The sequence below is a fragment of the Peromyscus maniculatus genome, chromosome 19 (genome assembly GCF_049852395.1).
Source record: "Peromyscus maniculatus bairdii isolate BWxNUB_F1_BW_parent chromosome 19, HU_Pman_BW_mat_3.1, whole genome shotgun sequence".
NCBI classification, from domain to species: Eukaryota; Metazoa; Chordata; class Mammalia; order Rodentia; family Cricetidae; genus Peromyscus; species Peromyscus maniculatus.
The window spans coordinates 35,274,016-35,291,960 of NC_134870.1; the positions used below are offsets into that span (position 1 = coordinate 35,274,016).

Sequence of the window (17,945 nt, forward strand, 5' to 3'; positions counted from 1 at the left end):
ATCTACATTTTGTCATTAAAAGTAGATATTTTACTTCAGAATAATTTTAAATTTACAGAAAAATTTAAAAAAATACCACAGAGTAATTAATTATGGATAGGATGTGTTTCTGTGAGTTCTCTGATGGACAGTAACCTAGGATTTCAAGCTGAATAAAACATTTTCTTCCCTAAATTTCTTGTTGCCGGGATATTTTATCACACCAATGGAAATGGCACTTGGATACCTATCAACACACATATTTTCTATGGCACCATATATAGCCCAGGTTTCATTAGGCTCAAGCTCCTTTAACTATGCCCTGTATAAATTCTCACCTTACATTGTGTTGTGAAAATCCAAGATGGCTTTCTTGCTCCATTCTCATTGATGAAGTGCCCCTCCAGACCCACTACCATTCCTATTTCCTTTCTCCTTTGCCTACTTGTTTATACCCATCTTCTCAGCTGCACTGTTAGTCTTTTTTTGTTTGTTTGTTTTTGTTTTTCAAGACAAGGTTTCTCTGTGTATCTTTGGAGCCTGTCCTGGATCTCACTCTGTAGACCAGGCTGGCCTCGAACTCACAGAGATCCGCCTGGCTCTGCCTCCCGAGTGCTGGGATGAAAGGCGCATGCACCACCGCCTCCCGACTGCACTATTATTCTATGCCAGCTATAATATTACTTAAATTAAGCAAACATTGCCTATCTAGCACCTTGTGCATGTATCACATTTAATTCCTCCTGCCTACAAATCTGTAGAGTAGAATTAGTTAAAACGGATGATAAAACCCAGGTTCAGAGAGGTTAATAAGTTACAGAAGGTCATAGAAGTGGATTTTGAGCTTAGTTCTGATTATTTAAAATTCACATTTGATGCCTGCAATTTGGTTCCCTCTGCATATCACTTTCTGAATGACATGAAAGGAATTCCTATTTATATTCCCAAGTTGGTTTCCAAAGAGCTTTCCTGGGCTTCACACTAACATTTTTCATGCTACTCAGGCAAACCGTGTTTTACTATTGAGTTCCTTCTGGCCAGATGGGTTATTTTCATAGCTCACCTCACTACTGGCACATCCGTGTCTTGAACCATCTCTTTCTAGGAAAAACCCTGACTTGTCCCCATCACTACCACACTCTCCTGTTGTATGGGAAAAGGGTATCCTGAAGCCTATATCCTAAGCGTGATAAGCTCTCCCAGTGAGCCTCCGTACTCTCTTAGAGAAGGACAGTCACATTGGCTGCATTTAGGATTCGGGTGTGAGGGTCAGACCAGGCTATTATTGCTTTCTCTGTTTCTATGGAAATCTTAGTAATCTTTGTTTCACGGTGCCGGCATTGCCATCTGGTTCTGTTCTATTCTCTCATTTTGATTTTTAAACCTTTCAAGGATGGGACAGTCTTCAAACCTACCAGTGCCTCCATTGCGTTGGTAAGGTTCTGAGATGCCTGCGATGCCTCCCCTTCCACACTTCCCTATGGGTGAATTTTAGTGCACATACACTACCACTGGTGGCTGGAATCTGACAGCAGGCTCTGGGTTTTAGAAATTGGTGTCTCGATGTCCGTGTGAGGCATCACTTGCATCATCTTATTTTAACACCATCCTCTAAGAAGGAAATCTATCCTTTCTGAACTCCAAGACCCTCATCTATGCAGCAGTGAAGCCCACGCTAGCGCCACCACTACCCGTTCACCATGTCCGAGCGAGGGGCTGAGGATCAAGAAATGAGACAAGAACAATGGCAGAATGCCAAATGCTGTCTATTGAAGGGGGAGGAGGCCTTAAATACAGGCTTACAGCACAATGGGAGAACCCCGGAGGGCAGAAGTTCGCTATAGATGTTTATATACTAGCATCCTAACTGTTTACACCAAATGCAGGCTACCCAAACAAAGAATCAGGAGGAAGGAAACTGGCAGGGAGGACATCTGGTCAAAGTCAGCAAGCAGGGCAACTGCTACTCAAGGAATGGGGTGGGGGTGGGGGACACGGCCCAACACATCTCTACAGAGATAAATAATATGAGTACCATACAGAGATGTTGTCAGGATTTAAGGAGCTAATTCTTGGAAATATTTAGAAATATATCTAATAAAGCAAAAATTCAGCACTCTGGTCATTATCATTTTTATTAGTGTTTTTATTATTGTTACATACCATACTTGGATTATACTAACCATTCAAAAAGGTAGGTGTTTGGCTCCAAAAGCAAGGTTTATTGGAGCAGTTCAAGCCACAGCAGGGACCTCATTGAGCACACTGATGCAGTGGAGGCTAGAGGAGGTGCCCCTCCTTGAGAATGTACAGTTTTTGAAGGCAAAACCATCAGGTTACCATATCAGGGGGATTTCAGTACAGGTACAATCCTGATTGGCTCGTGCCTAGGGATGTTCCAGAATTCTGCTGTTCTCTCATGACCAGTTTAACTCTTTGTTAAACCCTTTTCCTGAGCTGTCTCCAGGTTGGGACATTCTGTGGTTAATCAGTTGTCACCCAATAACCAGATGGCCGTTCCTGACATCCTGACTTTGTACTTTCTGGTTCCTAGAATTTATGTCAGCAGTTCTGAGGATTCAAAACTCAGGCCTGTTTCAAACTGGGGTTAGGGGCTTGTTTAAAATGGAGATGTTTTGGTTCTTCACTCTTACTAGTGCTACTTTTCTAAGTTCCTGTCCAAGATACACACACACACACACAAACACACACACACACACACACACACACACACACACACACACACACACACACACACAGCATATACACCCCCACACACTATATATATATGTATATGTATATGTATATGTATATGTATATGTATATGTATATGTATATGTATATGTATGTATATATGTGTGTGTGTATAATATTCTTTCAAAATATTCCCCACAATTGCAGTATCTTGAAGTTTTAGAACTAAGATCTATAGATGAGAGAATGCAAAAGGAGACTGAGTACTATTACAGCCTGTGTTCACTAGAATGTCTGCTTATTTATCAAGGTCTTGGCATGACAGAATGATTCTGATGGTATCCACACTGTCAACTCTTTAGAGGCACTGTGAAACAGGTACCATAAGAACAACAGCCAATTTGAACACTCTCTGTACTTGCATCCCTCACTCCCACATATCACTAAACTCAGTAAGAAATCTTGCAGACTTTCTGGTTTGCTTCAGATAATGTTTCTTTTTCATGGACTTATCATTCCAGTGAAGTCTAAAGTCAATACAAACACATCAGAGAGAACGCAACAATCTTCCATTTCAAATTGTTCCTTTTCGACTTTAAGCTTTATAATCAATTATTTTCTCCTAACTACAAGACAACTACTTCTTAATAGGCTTTGCTTTGTAGACAAACTGTAGTGTAATCTCAAATTTAGCCACAAGAGAGCATACATGTACCACCAATTTGAAAGTAATTCCTGTACAGTTTCAAATTTCAGAAATTCTAAGGATGTCCCATAGTTTGGACTTTTACTTTTTCCCCCATTCCCACTTTAAAACAAAACAAAACAATAAAAATAAGGTCTCCTGTAGCCTAGGCTGACTTAAACTCAGTCTGTATGTGGATGACCTTAAATCCTTGATCTTCTTGCCTTTGTCTCCTGGCTGCTGAGAATACAGACACACACACACCAAAGCTGCTTTATGTGGCACTGGGGACCTCTGTCCTTAATAATTAAGAACCAAAAACAAGGAACTCAAGGAAAAAAGAGCTTCCTCAATGTTTGGGAGGTCTCAAGAAGCTGGAGAAGTGTTATGCAAATACCATGCTGGCCAGGAGCCCCTGCAACTCTCCAGGGCTGAGTCTTGGTCATCAAAACCACAGTGAGTGTAAACATTTAAGAAAAAGGAAATGGTTCCTAGCCAAGACACTGAAACCAGCCTGTGCTTTGGCCAAGTGCAGTCTGAACTGTTGAAGGTCACTGAGTGTGGTCACATTAAGTTTGACACCTACTGGGAGGGAACATAGCTCCCTTGTACAGTACTAGACAGGGCCAAGGCCAAAGCCTAAGGCTAAAGGGAGAAATCATGGTTAGATTTTTCCAGGTTATGGTTTAGAATACAAAAGTATAAAACAAAGACATGAGCACCCTGGCATTGCCCCACACACTAGAAAGGATCACATAAAAAAAGTGGTGACTACAGAGTAGGTTTGGGAGCACCTGTTGCTGGAGAGCCAGTTATAGGGTGCTGCTTGCATGGGCAATGCATGAGCATGAAGTCTTTCTGGACACAGGTGTGTCTAACTGCCCTTTGTTTCTAAATGTTTCCCATTCTAAACTCCAGGTTAGGTCTTCCCAGATCAAATTCCAATCCCATTCAGTTAGTCATAGTTTAGATTAGTGTCACACTTCCCAGAAAAATTTATCAGACACACGTAGTGCTTATTTGATTTAAAGTGAACATGTGTAGCATATGTTTGATTTTTGTGCTGGGCATGTGTTGTGAAAGAGAATAATAATACAAAGAATAGAAAATTAAGAGACTCTAACCCACCCATTATCAATCTACTTAATGACTTCAGTTTACTTTCTAATATACACCATTGCAAATTCTAAGTTTTCTCTTCTGTCTTCTCACCCAAATCTTTAAACTCAAGAACCACTTGAAGCCATGTAGCCTTGACTGAAAACATCCAGTCAGCTGTGGCATTTTACCTCCTGTTCTGCTGTTCCCTTAATTTTGCTTTGGTTCTCTCAATTCATCTATTATTCTCTCTGCTTTTGCTTCCCAGGCCTGCATTCTATTGGTATTTCCCTGTAAAGTATTGGAAAGCCACTGGCAGGAAGCCTGAGGTAGCATGGCACTATTTGCCTAAACAGGATTAAAGCAACATGACTGCCTTCATGCTGGAGATACTGAGAACCTTTAACTGCTCAGTCCATGTGGGTGGTGCCTGGAGAGTAGCTGGTGGCGGTAGCCATATCAGAGATGCAGCAGATGACAATTGAAATTCAGATGTCAGCCCACCAGAAGAGGGACTCTCTGATGGGCTATCATTGCTCAAGCAAGGCTTGTGAGAATAAAGACTCCAGAATGTATTTAGCTTCTGTTGCGTCCCTGCATGCTTGCTGCTACTATGTATATGATGTGAGGAGTCTCCCACTGCCTGTATTGTAGTGTGTTTATCTCTTGAATACATCCCATCTATTGGGCAATTCACATCTGTGGATTGTCAGGAAGATGCTATATAATTTTGACACAGTCAGGGCCGATTGAGTTCCAGGAGAAGCTGTTTTATACCACAGCTCAGGTTGGCATAGGAAAATAGTTGAATCTCCCCAGCTGCCAAGATAACTATTAGCTGATTTAAAGCTTCAAAGTAGATTTAGATTAGGCCAGGTGCCTTGCTAGTGGGTTTTAAAATAAACTATTCCTCGGAAAAGCCGCCCAGTTCACAAAGATACAGTAGCCAGCTGTCTGAATTGTTGAGCCAACGTTAAAGGCACAAAGCAACCCAATTACTATTCCAGACTCTCTTGCTAAGTCTGGCTGATAACATATGATAGCAATTAACTCTGCACAGATACCTAACCTCAGTTTTCTGATATGGGCATGTAACCTCAAAACTCAAAATTTAGCCAATTCACTGTTTTTTTATGTTGGGGCCTGAAATTGCACAGGTTAAAAAGAGTTACAAGTTCCCTTTTTTATGCTCTAAAGTTACACGCAAGACAGAAAAAATATATTTCAGGATTTAAAATGCTTTTAGTGTCACTGTGCCTTGGAACACGCCAGGAGGGCTTATATTAGGAGATTCAAGGTAAACCTGAGTTCCAACCAAAGCATTTAAGACTCAGCTCTCTTTGTAAACACTTCCAGCTCTAGAAAGCCTGGTATTTCTGTTAATCACAAAATGTTAGTTTAAAATGTTTGTTACACTAAAAAAAAAAAAAAGATATATGCACGAATTCCTTATTTTTTTAGACTCCTCAATAGTTTGGCTTTATAACTTTTTTAATCCTTTATAAGATTATCTCTTTAGGTAGATAACTTAATGACTTGTTCTCTCTTTGCAGCTGCAGCTGCACTTTGCAGCCCTACCAATTAAGAGGTTGAGATTTATTACAAGTGTGTTGTCAGGATGACTCTTTCTTATCAAATAAAACGTTACCTTCAAATATAACTCCTATATACAACATTCACGTGTGTGTGTGTGTGTGTGTGTGTGTGTGTGTGTGTGTGTGTGTGTGTAAAGAACAAAGGGATTCAGAGCGAACATGAGAGAATAAAGAAAAGTAACCACCAAGAAAATAGAAGGAAATGTGTATTATTTCTAACCCCTCAGACAGAAACAAATGTCTTAGTTTTGAGTCACTGGGACATTCTCTTTGAGCCCTGCCTGCAGCCTGGAGCTGGTCTGCAATAGAGGGTTTTTGAAGAGCCGCTGGTCTCTGCCCCATGTTGGAAGGCCAAAGAAGCTGGATTCTTGTGTCTGAGAAGGATAGCCATAGTGACAGTAGTAACAGCGCAGATGAATTCATCAGCAAGGTATCAATAATGTAGAAACAAGTATGGCTCCATCCAAGGCAAGCTGACAAAAAAAAAAAAAAAAAAAAAAAAAAAAGAACTTTAATCTTGGACCTTTTCATATCCTGCCTGCCGCCAGAGAGGGAGCCATGTACATTCTGGGAGGGGGAAGGTCTTCCCACATTAGTTAATACAATCAACATGATCCTCTAAGTGTATGCAGAGGCTTAGCTCTGAGTTGATTCTTGATCCAGTCAGGTTGACAATGAAGACTAATTATGACAGTATGTTTAACAAATGCTACGTGGAATACATCTTAATCATTTAAACATAGCAAAATGCAAACAAGAATAGAAAGACCTTAAATTCTGGATGCGGTTTGATTTTTATAATTTATTTATTGGCATATTGTCACTGTATACAGTATAGGGTTTCATAAAGACAACTTCTTTCATATGTGTAACATATTTTGGCTATGTTGTCTTCCTTACCCTCATTTCCCCTCTCTACCTAACCTTCTCCTCCTAATTTCCCTTCTATTTTCATGCTGTTTATAGGCATTCATGGCATTATGCTCCCTTAAAAACCAAATATAGATTCCAGAGGCTCACTAGCCAGGAAGCCTAGCCAATGAGATACGCTGTCTCAAAAAGCAAGGTGGATCACATCTGAGTAGTGGTGTCTGGGGTTGTCCTCTGGTCTTCACATGTATTTCCCCCAGCATGTATTCACATAATATGTGAATCCTCCAGATCCACAAATTACAGAAAACATACTTGTCTTTCTGAGATTGGCTTATTTCACTTAATATGACAATCTCCAGTTTCATCAATTTTATAGCCAATGACATCATTTTATTGTTTCATGGAGGAATAAAATTCCATTGTATATCAACAGCACGTTTTCTTTATCTATCTGTTGATAGACATTTAGACTGGTCCTATGACTCAGATATTGTGAACAGTGCTGCAGTAAACATTGATGCTTTAATATCTCTGTGATATGTTGACTTGGAGTCATTTGTACATAACCAGAAGTGGTATAACTGGGTTCAGTGGTAGTTCTATTTTTGCTATTTTGAGAAATCTTCACATTCATTTCCATAGTGGTTAGACTAATTTACCTTCTCAATAGCATTTTGCAATTTTTTTTTCCATAGGACTTCTGGCCAGTGTGAGATAGAATGTCACTATGGTTTAATTTGTTTTTCTTTAGTATTTAAAGATGTTGAATATTTAAAAATGAATCTCTTGACGATTTATATTTCATCTTTTACAAACTCTATTTGTTTCACTAGCTCATTTATTGAATGGGTTGATCAGCTTTCTGGCATCTAGTGTTTTTGAGTCCATTGTTTATTCTGGATATTACTTCTCTCTTAGAACTGCTAGTAATGACTTTCTCTCATTCTATAGACTTAATTTTTTTAACTTTCTTTTTATTTCTTTATATCTTTCATATTATGCCTCCCGATCCCACCCATCTCCTCCTCCACCCAAGTAAAACAAAATAAAATTAAAGAGAAAAAAAGGAAGAAAGGGAAAATCTCCTCATTGAAGTTGCAGTATAATACAGTGAGCCATGGAGTAAAGCCCTTTATCCATACAGGCGTTCATCCCAAAGAATCATTGGTCTGGTTTGAGGCCCCTGATCTCTGACACAACATTGACACTGGGCCCTCACTGGGACTTCTTGCACCCCACCCCCCACCTCCCACCCACCCAGACATCCTGATGCTTCCCTGTGCCTTGGAGTTCCTGCCCTGGAATCCTCAGGACTGATCCTCCTGCCCCTCATTCCAGCAAATTAAAGTTGAGGTGGATGTTGGGGTGGGCCAACACATAACCCTGGCTCTGGGTCTGGGTAGCTGCAGGGCTGGTCAGCCCGCCAGCCTGGACTTATTCTTACCTTGGTTTTTGTATGTTTTTCATACTATGCAGAAGTTTTTTAATTTCATAGAATAATCTCAATTGTCATACTTCCCGAGTGATTAGAGTCATTTTAAGAAAGTCCTTACCTAAAGATGAGGGCAATGTGGCTGTAACATCTGTTCCAAGCCACATAACTATTACCTGCATTCAGAGGGCCTAGGTGGGTCCCAGCCATTGAAAAAAAAATTTTTTGTTTAAATTCATAGAGCTTTTATTCATGAGTTTGCAGGTACAAACAAAAGTCATTGAAATTTTAATGAAATTTAATTGTATTTGGTCTGTAGATCACTTTCAGTAATACAGGTATTTCACTCTATTAATTCAGCTAACTCATGGGTCTAGGAAGTCTGGTGTCTTTTATTTATCTTCAGTGTGTTATCATTTTTGTCAGAGAAGTCATTAAGTTCCTTGATTAGACTTACTCTTAGGTATTTAAGATTGTTTGAAGCCACTGTGAATGTCACTGGTTTTGTGATTTCTTTATCAACATATTTGCTATCAGTATATAGAAAAGCTACTGATCTTTAGTTGTTGAATTTGTAGTCTACTACTTTGCTGAAAGTGTTTGTTGTTAGAACTTTCTGGTAGAATCTTTATAATGTTGTATGTACAGGGTTATATCATTTGCAAATAAGGGTTAGCCTTCTACTTTTTCTATTTGTACACCTTCTCTTTCTTGTCTTATTGCTCTAGTTAATACTTCTATGACCATGTTGAATAAAAGTAGAGCAAGTAGGAGCCCTTGTCCCCTTCGTTTTTTTGGACAGGGTTTCTCTGTGTAGTTTTGGTGGCTGTCCTGGATCTTGCTCTGTAGACCAGACTGGCCTCGAACTCACAGGGATCCACCTGGCTCTGCCTCTCCAGTGCTGGGATTAAAGGCGGGCGCCACGCTGGCCGGCCCTTGTCCCCTTCTTGACTGTAATGGAAATTCAATGAGTTTTCCCCCATTCAGTGTGACGTTGGCTGAAGGTTGATAGGATATAGCCTTTTATTATGTTGGAACACTTGTTTTCTATTCCTAGTTTCTTCAGGGCTTTTACCAAGAAGGAATGCTGGAATTTGTCAAATGCTTACCTGTATCTATTGAGGTGATAATGTGAATCCCATCTTTGATTAAGTGATCCCATCAATTAACTCAATGCTTCTGGCTTCATGTCATTTGTTTAAAAATGCAATGAAAACTTATCAATAGAGGGTATATTATAAGACTGAAATGATTGCACATGGGATCTGGCACCGAGACTCCTCATAATTACAAACTTTGCTGGGCTCTGTACTGGGATCCAAAATGAGGAAACAACATTCTCAAGATACTCTCAACAAAACCTTAGAAAGAAGACTTCAATCCATGATGCAAAGAAAGCTTTGCAAAGTTAGCAGTGTCAGGACAAACGTGCAAGAAAGGGTTTGAGAATTCTCAAAGAACAAATTTAAAAAAAAAAAAAGATTTTATTTTATAAATATTCTTACCAGCACATCAGGAAATGACTGGCAGTGTAAACAGAATTTGGTATTTGGTACAGCAACATGGCATGGCAGAGGGCCTAGGAATTCACGGGAGCAACGAGATCCTGGGGAGAGAGATGAGTAGGTAAAATGTGGCCAAGAGCTCTTATTGCTGTTTCCAAGGGAAATGATAAGAATAATAGAGTAATGAACTAAAGAATGACTAGTTTGAACAGTTTCAATGGGCTCCAGTCCTACTGAACTGTCTTTAGTCAGCTAGTACATGACTGCAGTGATAAGGACAGGGGAAACAGAGATTCAGAGTGTCTTGACAAACAGAGATCTTGCCCAGGGGAAATGTTTGGACTCTGAATTGTTTGTTTTGCACATGAAAAAAAAAATGAACTCACAGTTGAGTTGCTCCTAACCTCTAGGAATTAGGAATTTGGGTGAAGCCATTGTCTTCAGGGTCAGCAGGGATTCTACATGTCTTAAATAACAGAAATATGGAATAAAAAGGCTATTGGGGAAAATTATAAAGGCCACTCCACGTAGTTAAAAGGAAGATTTATTTAGTGGATGACTTACAAATGAAGGAATGGATAGGTTGCGGGGGTCTGGGGAAGGTGTATAGCAATCCAGCGGTGTTCTCTGGAGCTCTGCACAACCAGGCGCAGAGAGCGCGTCCAGAGCGAGCGCTTGCCCATCCAGCTCTCAGGTTTCCAGCACCTCCCCTCGCCCCGCCTTGTAGGCGTGACAGTTGCCAGAGTCTCAATGGGGGTTGGAGCTTCCAGATCCAAGCTGGAATGGCTACCCACTACAAAAGGCAATTCACATAAGAGTTCAGAACATTAGAAGCACAGGAGAAGCCTTGGCAGGAAGGAGCTTGAGGCATGGAGAAAGCACAGTGTCTGCCAGCATGTCTCCTGAATCAGAGAGGGAAACTCTAGAAACCACTATTAAGATGATTTTTAAATCACACTAGGCATGGCAGACCTGGTGTAAGACAGTGGATGTTTAGTATGCCAAAAGAAATGATGACATAAAACTTATGGGAGGCAGCATAGCCACCCATATATTATTGTTATTAATATAGGTATCAATATGTCTGAGAACTAGAGGCAGCACATAGAGAAAGCAGTACTCATTTTGCACAGAAGCCATCTGTAGTCTTTTCACTTAGTTTATCAAGTAGCTGAAATTAACAGCAGTAAAACAGTACAACTTAACAATGACCTACATATTAATTTTTATTTGGCACGCATATGCCTTTGTACTATTTATGAAGTCTTCATAGTAATACCATACCTTCATTTGGGGGGAAGTTAGGGCAAGTTTGATCTCACATATTAAGGGACTGACAACACATGACTTCTTCACATTTTCTGGTACTGGAAATAGGCAGCAAAACATGACCAATGGGTTCTCAGCTCATTCCAGGAACCACATGGACTCTGTCCTGTTTCTCCTATTGAATGTTCTCTTATGACCTGTTTTTTTTTTTTTTGTATTCAGGGCTTAGCCAATGCCCCTAACGAACTCCAGTAAATGTTGTTTACTGATGTGGTCATTCTGATGTCCCATGGCTGAGCCCTGGATCCTGGGAGGACAGCCTTGGAAATGGATTGGTTCTCAGAATGTTGATTGATTCTCAGAATGTACAAGATGTTATAGATGACACAGATATGTATTAGATGATGATAGATAAACATACCCTGAATTGTCCTTTGATTACTGGAGGACACTAGGAAAGATAACAGAGATCTGGTGACCTTGTCATAGTCAGTATGTTAATATTGATCAGTGGGTACATTCAAGAGATACATGGCAATGTCATTAAGCTAAATCGAGGAAGCCTAGCAGGTAATGCAATTCTCTAAACTTTAAATAAATAGAGAACAAACTGGAGGAAAATATGCCTTTATCCTGACATAAAGCCTTCTCTTCTTCTTAAGTGTTCTTCCAGGTGAAGAATTCTTTGCAGTCTGCCATCGTTTCCATGTGAGGGCTTGGGAAAGAACTACTTGAGACTACTTCCGTGTGTGGCTTTGGTCCTCCTGAGAATGTGATGAAAAGTGGAAAGCCCTCCACTGTGTTTGGTTAGGAAGCATGCCCTTCATGCTCTTCTTTGTGGGGTGAGTCAAAAGACAATGGTTGAAATTCAGGTCTTCGGTGCATATATTAGTGCATGTGTGGCAAAGCAGACATCCCTGTGGATTCGTTGGGCTTTCCGATTGTTCAAAGTCCAGGAAACCATCACAGACAGCAGCTATGAAGGTGATATCCATCTTTCTGCTGGTGATCATCAGCATTTGTGGTTATACTGGTAAGTCACCATCTGGAGCATCAATAGTTCTTTACCTTTCTGTTTCTATTGTAATAACACAACTAGGCCTGGCATACCGGCAGTGAAGCACGATAAAAGAAATTTCAGAGTCACAGAAAATGTTGGTAACTGTTAGAAGATAGTGGGGATCCTCCATCAGGCAAGCTAACCCAATGTAAGGACGATCTTCAATTCATAGTAAATTAGCCAGCTCCTACTGAGGGTCCACAAAGCCCATTCTCCTGTTGGACAATGGACATCACAGTTTCCCTTAATTTTTTAACAGTGTTTTGAAGTTATTCTTGCTCTTATCTCCAATTAGTCAGACTGCTAGGCGGATTCCCTTGAAACAATTTCATTTGTTGGCTATAAAAACTGTTGCAAAAGTTCTTACAGTTGGGCATGGGATGAAACTTCTGCAGAGATTATTGCACTGCACAATTCAGGCAATACAGGCAGAGTTCAGTGGATGTACTGAAACCTGAAGTGTTTAATTTTCTAATAAGGTACAGAAGCTGGCTTCTTAGAGGTCTGAGCCACTCCTTTTAGAGGGAACCACTGTAACTAACAGAATGAGATGTTTGGATCCCTGAGAAAAATTCTTCTTGGTAGTCGTTGTTCACCAAGGGTAAAAAATTCAAAGAATGTCCCCCAGAAAGATACAGAAACTCATGGAAAACTTTAATGTGAATGGTATGAGGATTAACCATGAGATGCTGAGTGCTACCTGCAATTAAGATCCTGATCTAAGATCATTCTTTGTATTTTTTTTGAGAAATTTGGACAGTTGTGAATGTTTCATTGTCCCTTGGTGTGCAAAGAAAGTTTTGTAGACAAATATGGCAGCGGAAAGCAGCATGGATTAAAATAACTAGCACCCTATGCGGAGAATGTTTGAGAGGGAAAATAAGTGATAGAAGATGGAGACAGGGTGTGGGACAGGCTCAGTTTCATGCTTTGAATCAGGAATCAAGACGTTTTTCAAAGAAAAAAATGAACTATGGAAAGTCTTAGCTACTAAGGTATAGATTTTTATGTGAATACCCGCATGCACACATGTATTTATGTATCTGCACTGGTTTTCCAAAAAATAAATAAAGTACATCACATATTTTTCTATTCTGTTTATTTTCTATGCTAAGTAATTTACCTCCTTTTTAAGCAGGAAAATTAAAAACCATTATTTTAAATTGTAATTATTAACTTGTCAATTGTACAAATTAATAGGCTTTACATGATATGTGCACATATTCATACATCATGAACTAATCATGGGCAGTTTCCCGTATCTCTACCTGTTCCTTCTATAAGTACCTTGTTCAGCCTCTAAATGTCCTTTCTGATTTCTTCTTATCCTTCATCCTCCCTGCTGCTTACTATTACTAGTGACTTAAACCAAAGATGTAAAATGCAATTGCCCCATGAAAAAACTTTGATAACTCCCTACTATCCTCTGGAAAAAGTTCCATAATTATGGGTATGGCATTGAAGGCTTTTAAAAACTTGATTTTAATGAATTTTTACAGCACCATCCTATCATCTACCTATTGAGCATACCCACTGAAATTCTGCACTCTGGTCTTCCTCTCTGAATAGATGGCCAGACTAAATGTGTGTGTGTGTGTGTGTGTGTGTGTGTGTGTGTGTGTGTGTGTGTGTGTATTCATTTTAGCATCCCAATGATTTATTGATCTTGTGTGTGTATAGACACATACATGCACACATACATATATATGTGTGTGTGCATATATATGTATATATATTCATTTTAACATCCCAATGATTTATTGATTTTGTGTCTAAATGTTTTCTCTCTCCTTAGTCTCAGAATTGCTCCTAATCTAACTGGTGGCAATTATGGTGTTACACTGAACTGAACTGATTTCATGGACATATCATATTGCATCTATGCTTGGCCTTGAATGGAGAAGCTTTATGGCACCTCTCCTTTGGCTGGAAGGCTGTGGCTACAGACAGCCTATATACAAAGTACTTTCTTATTCAATATGACCCATTAATATTTACTGAATTCATTTTCAGCACTTTTTCTTACTACATGCCATAGTCAGTTCTGAGCATCAGGCACAGCAACAAAAGTAAATACATTACTCTCATGAAGTTTCTATTCCAATGAGAGGATGAAGGTGGTAAAATAACACATACATAATAGAAAAGAGTAACAGAAGATGACGTTCAAATATAGTGGCTGCTATAGGCTTCTGTACGGGGTAACATGTAAAAAGAAACCAGACCACAAGAGGAAAAAAGGACTACAGTTACCAGGAGAGAGAAAGTTCTAGGGAGATGGATTGCCACATTCAAACTCCCAAAGGCATAGATATTCATGGGAAATCCAAATGAACGGATGGAGGTTAGAGATTGCAATGGGCAGAGATGAAAGAAATGGGGTCTTAGACAGGGATGGGGGTACCGTGTTTCAATCTGTTCTCTTTTGCTCTGCAGCCACTGCCTTCCTCATCAACAGTGTCCCTCTTCCTGTTAAAAACCTACCTTTACCTTTGGACAATGTTCTTCCCTTATTTGATCCTTTGAAGATGCTTCTGAAAACTCTGGGAATCTCTGTAGAACATCTGGTGGCAGGGCTGAAGAAATGTGTGGATGAACTGGGACCAGAGGCTTCAGAGGCTGTGAAGAAGCTTCTGGTAATCACAACTTGGGTGGGGGAGGTCTTGTTTCCATGGGAGAAGCCTTAGCTACCTGAATGCCCTCTCATTGTTTATAAGTATATTATTTCTTCTTCATTGATTATACTCATGAAATATGTGTATAATATCCCAGTGACTCCAAGAAGCAAAATATCTGCATTTATACAATGAACATTTGAACAGTGCAAGGTGTGACTTCACCTAACTGCACAGCTTTAAAATCCTTGATAGGGCACATTGAGTCTTTGCTTCAACATTAGCAAAACATTGTCAAATAGGAGAGTGAAAGTGAATATTTTTGAAACTTGCTAATTACATGTAAGTTAGGCCTGGCATCTTTATCTTTGTGCTTCTATTTTCCAGGAGGCCTTATCACACCTAGTGTAACATCTGCATAAAGAAAGTGAAGGTGGGAGTGGAAAGAGAAGGATGTGCACATCCTGGCTGGCCGAATCTCATTCTACCGTTTGGAGACTGAATGTCCTAAAGCGTACTGAGTCTAGAAAAGAATGAATAAAGCAATGAAAAGATCTGGGGCTCAGCCTGTGTTCATTCTGGAACCTAACTAGACAGTTTTCTTCCTGGGCCACAGTCTCTAGAGACTCTGTTATTCGACAGATAGTCTAGCATGTGAAGGATATACTCATTACTTTCTCTTTTCTGTGTGTCAAATATCTCCATTCCCTGCCATTATCTACTGGTGTTTCTAGATTCATCAACTTCCTATTCTCCCATTAAAAAAGTTGCATTTAAAAATGAAAAAGAAGATCAAGTAATGTTTAATAAGACAAAGACCATGCTGATATCATTGAAACCCCATGATGCTAATTTCTACCAAGTTTGTGACTACATTAAGACCATTCAATAGCTTTAATGTGTCTTCTCTCAAGTTTAGTCTTTACTACAGAATCCTTGGGCAAAGCATTTATAAATTATCTATTTCTTCTGCTAAATCTAGCATCTTCAACAATGTTGAACTTACCTTTCCATGACAGAATTTTTGCTTATGTTATGATCACCTGCAGAATAGATTTCAACCTTCTGTGCATGACACACAGGGCTCTTAATGATCTGGTTTTTGTTCAAATGCCTAATCTCATTAATATCATTTTTTTATGTGTACTCCAGTCACAACCACACAAAACATATAACTGAACCCCTTTAGTGCTAGCAGACCTTCATGAAAAATCAAGTTTGTTCCTATGGAGAGTGTTACTCTCTTTGCATTATTGGGCCTATCACAGTCTTAGAAACATTTGCCATCAGACATATTTCTTTGTCCTACTCTGGTTTCTGTTGAAGGAAGAGAGAAAATAGCATGTTGATTGCCACAGTGTTTCTGTGGGTCATAGGTCAGTGGACATTGAGAGACACAGACAGTTGACAGGAGTCGAAGAGAGAGGAGCCTATTGTGGGAGTGGATCTCTTTGCTTCTCATTGATGGAAGTCTCTGGAAGTGAGAGCACCGTGTCCAAGGTTCTAGGTTCTGATGGTTAGGACTGCAATGAGCCCAGATTTTGCCAGGAGACTCCAGTCTCTGAACTCTGATTATCTGATTGCATATGCATTTTCATTCTCCAGCAAGCATGATGTGACTGTGGCTTTTCCTCTTGTCAGTTTCTAGATTGTCTTCCTAATGCTGACATGATTTGAAGCTCTTCTATCATCACTCAGTCAATTCTAACATCTGAATCAACTCCTTGCATTATGTTTTATGTAGTCTAAGCACATAAGAGTACTTCTATTTCCTGGTTGGATTTTGACTAATAAAATACTAAAATAAATCTTGATTTCCTACCATTTATTGACTATTTTTCTTTCCTTCCTTCCTTCCTTCCTTCCTTCCTTCCTTCCTTTCTTTCTTTCTTTCTTTTTAACTAAAGCACAAAAGTACAGATTATTTCTTGACTTAGTATGGGTTTATATCACAATACATCCATTGTAAGCAAAAAGAGCATTCAATACTCCCAGCCTACTGAACATTATAGCTTGGCCTCACAGGACAGTTTGGAATGCTAATATGTACCATTGTTACCTTGTAGCTGTATGGAAGGTGTGGCTTGACACCATTTCCCAGGATGATCAGAGAGAATCTTATTGTTAATGTTGACCTCTCAAATTCAAAATTTGAAGTGCCATTTCTAAAGAATGCTTTTATACTATTGTAAAGTAGAAAAATCATGAAGTCAGGACAATTTGTAGTTGCACCTGGTGAAACTTCCTATTTCATTTTCTCATTTTATCCAAATATGTAATAACAGGTTAGTTTCCAGGTGCAGTAATAAGCAGCCTTAAATCCTAGTGTTGTATATATACAACATTTGACTCACAGTATATGACCGAGTTTGGTTGACAATAGTCTACCAAATATTATCCAATTCTTTCTCCAGCAATTTAGACTAAAATAGTCACAGAGAAAGACAAACTGGTGAAATCATGGTTGGATTCTTAATGAGGGAAAAGATTATGAATTTAAGAGTGGGTGGATAAGAGAATATGGGAAGGTTGGAGGGAGGATCAGGGGATGATGTAAAATACAGTACACATAGATGAAAATTTAAAAGTATGCTTAGTTTTTAAAAACTTCTACCTGAAGGTGATACATATCATTTCCAACTATTCTTTTTATTGTCCAAAGCTAGTCAATGAATGATCACTACTGACATACTTTGGAAGGGATATAGTACATAGTTCCTCAATAAGAAGTAAAAGTATCATACACATATGCATCAATATAACATATTTAATCACACTTCAAGGTAATTGTTATGTGATACAATTCTATTATATTTAAAGTTTTATGCCCTATTTATTGTTCACCTTTTTTTTTAATCTACTTTACTTCTATTTGATCACTAATTTCTTTAAATGGCCCTTATTTTCTGATTTTCCCCACAATTTTCCTAGGATTCTAAATTTGAGTATTCTCATTTCATTTTGTATGAAGTCTTAGTATGCCTAGACTCTCCTTGTTCTAAACTTTGAAATCTATCATTGGTCTTTATCTCCCTTTTAAAGAAGAGATTTAGTTACTTGTCTGACAACTAAGAGATGATCCTTCTAAGGTTCACCTCAATAGGCCTGCATTTAAACTTTCTCTCTTTCAAAACACAGAG

At 39.1% G+C, this 17,945-nt stretch overlaps 1 protein-coding gene across 1 annotated transcript; it reads left to right on the plus strand.

Moving 5' to 3' along the window:
* Positions 1–12,005: 12,005 nt before the first annotated feature.
* Scgb3a2 (secretoglobin family 3A member 2) lies at positions 12,006–15,359 on the plus strand. The gene is made up of 3 exons (XM_006977679.3): positions 12,006–12,163; positions 14,627–14,826; positions 15,193–15,359. Exons 1-3 carry the CDS (start codon positions 12,109–12,111, stop codon positions 15,214–15,216), a joined length of 279 nt encoding a protein of 92 aa, XP_006977741.1. The 5' UTR covers positions 12,006–12,108; the 3' UTR covers positions 15,217–15,359.
* The last annotated feature ends 2,586 nt before the right edge of the window (positions 15,360–17,945 follow it).

Excerpts from the sequence above, each read along its gene's own strand:
- Scgb3a2 (XM_006977679.3), top strand. The coding sequence starts at position 12,109 with ATGAAGGTGATATCCATCTTTCTGCTGGTGATCATCAGCATTTGTGGT. Across the intron at positions 12,164-14,626 it reads CAGCATTTGTGGTTATACTG|CCACTGCCTTCCTCATCAAC; the intron begins GTAAGTCACCAT and ends TTTGCTCTGCAG. Across the intron at positions 14,827-15,192 it reads AGGCTGTGAAGAAGCTTCTG|GAGGCCTTATCACACCTAGT; the intron begins GTAATCACAACT and ends TCTATTTTCCAG.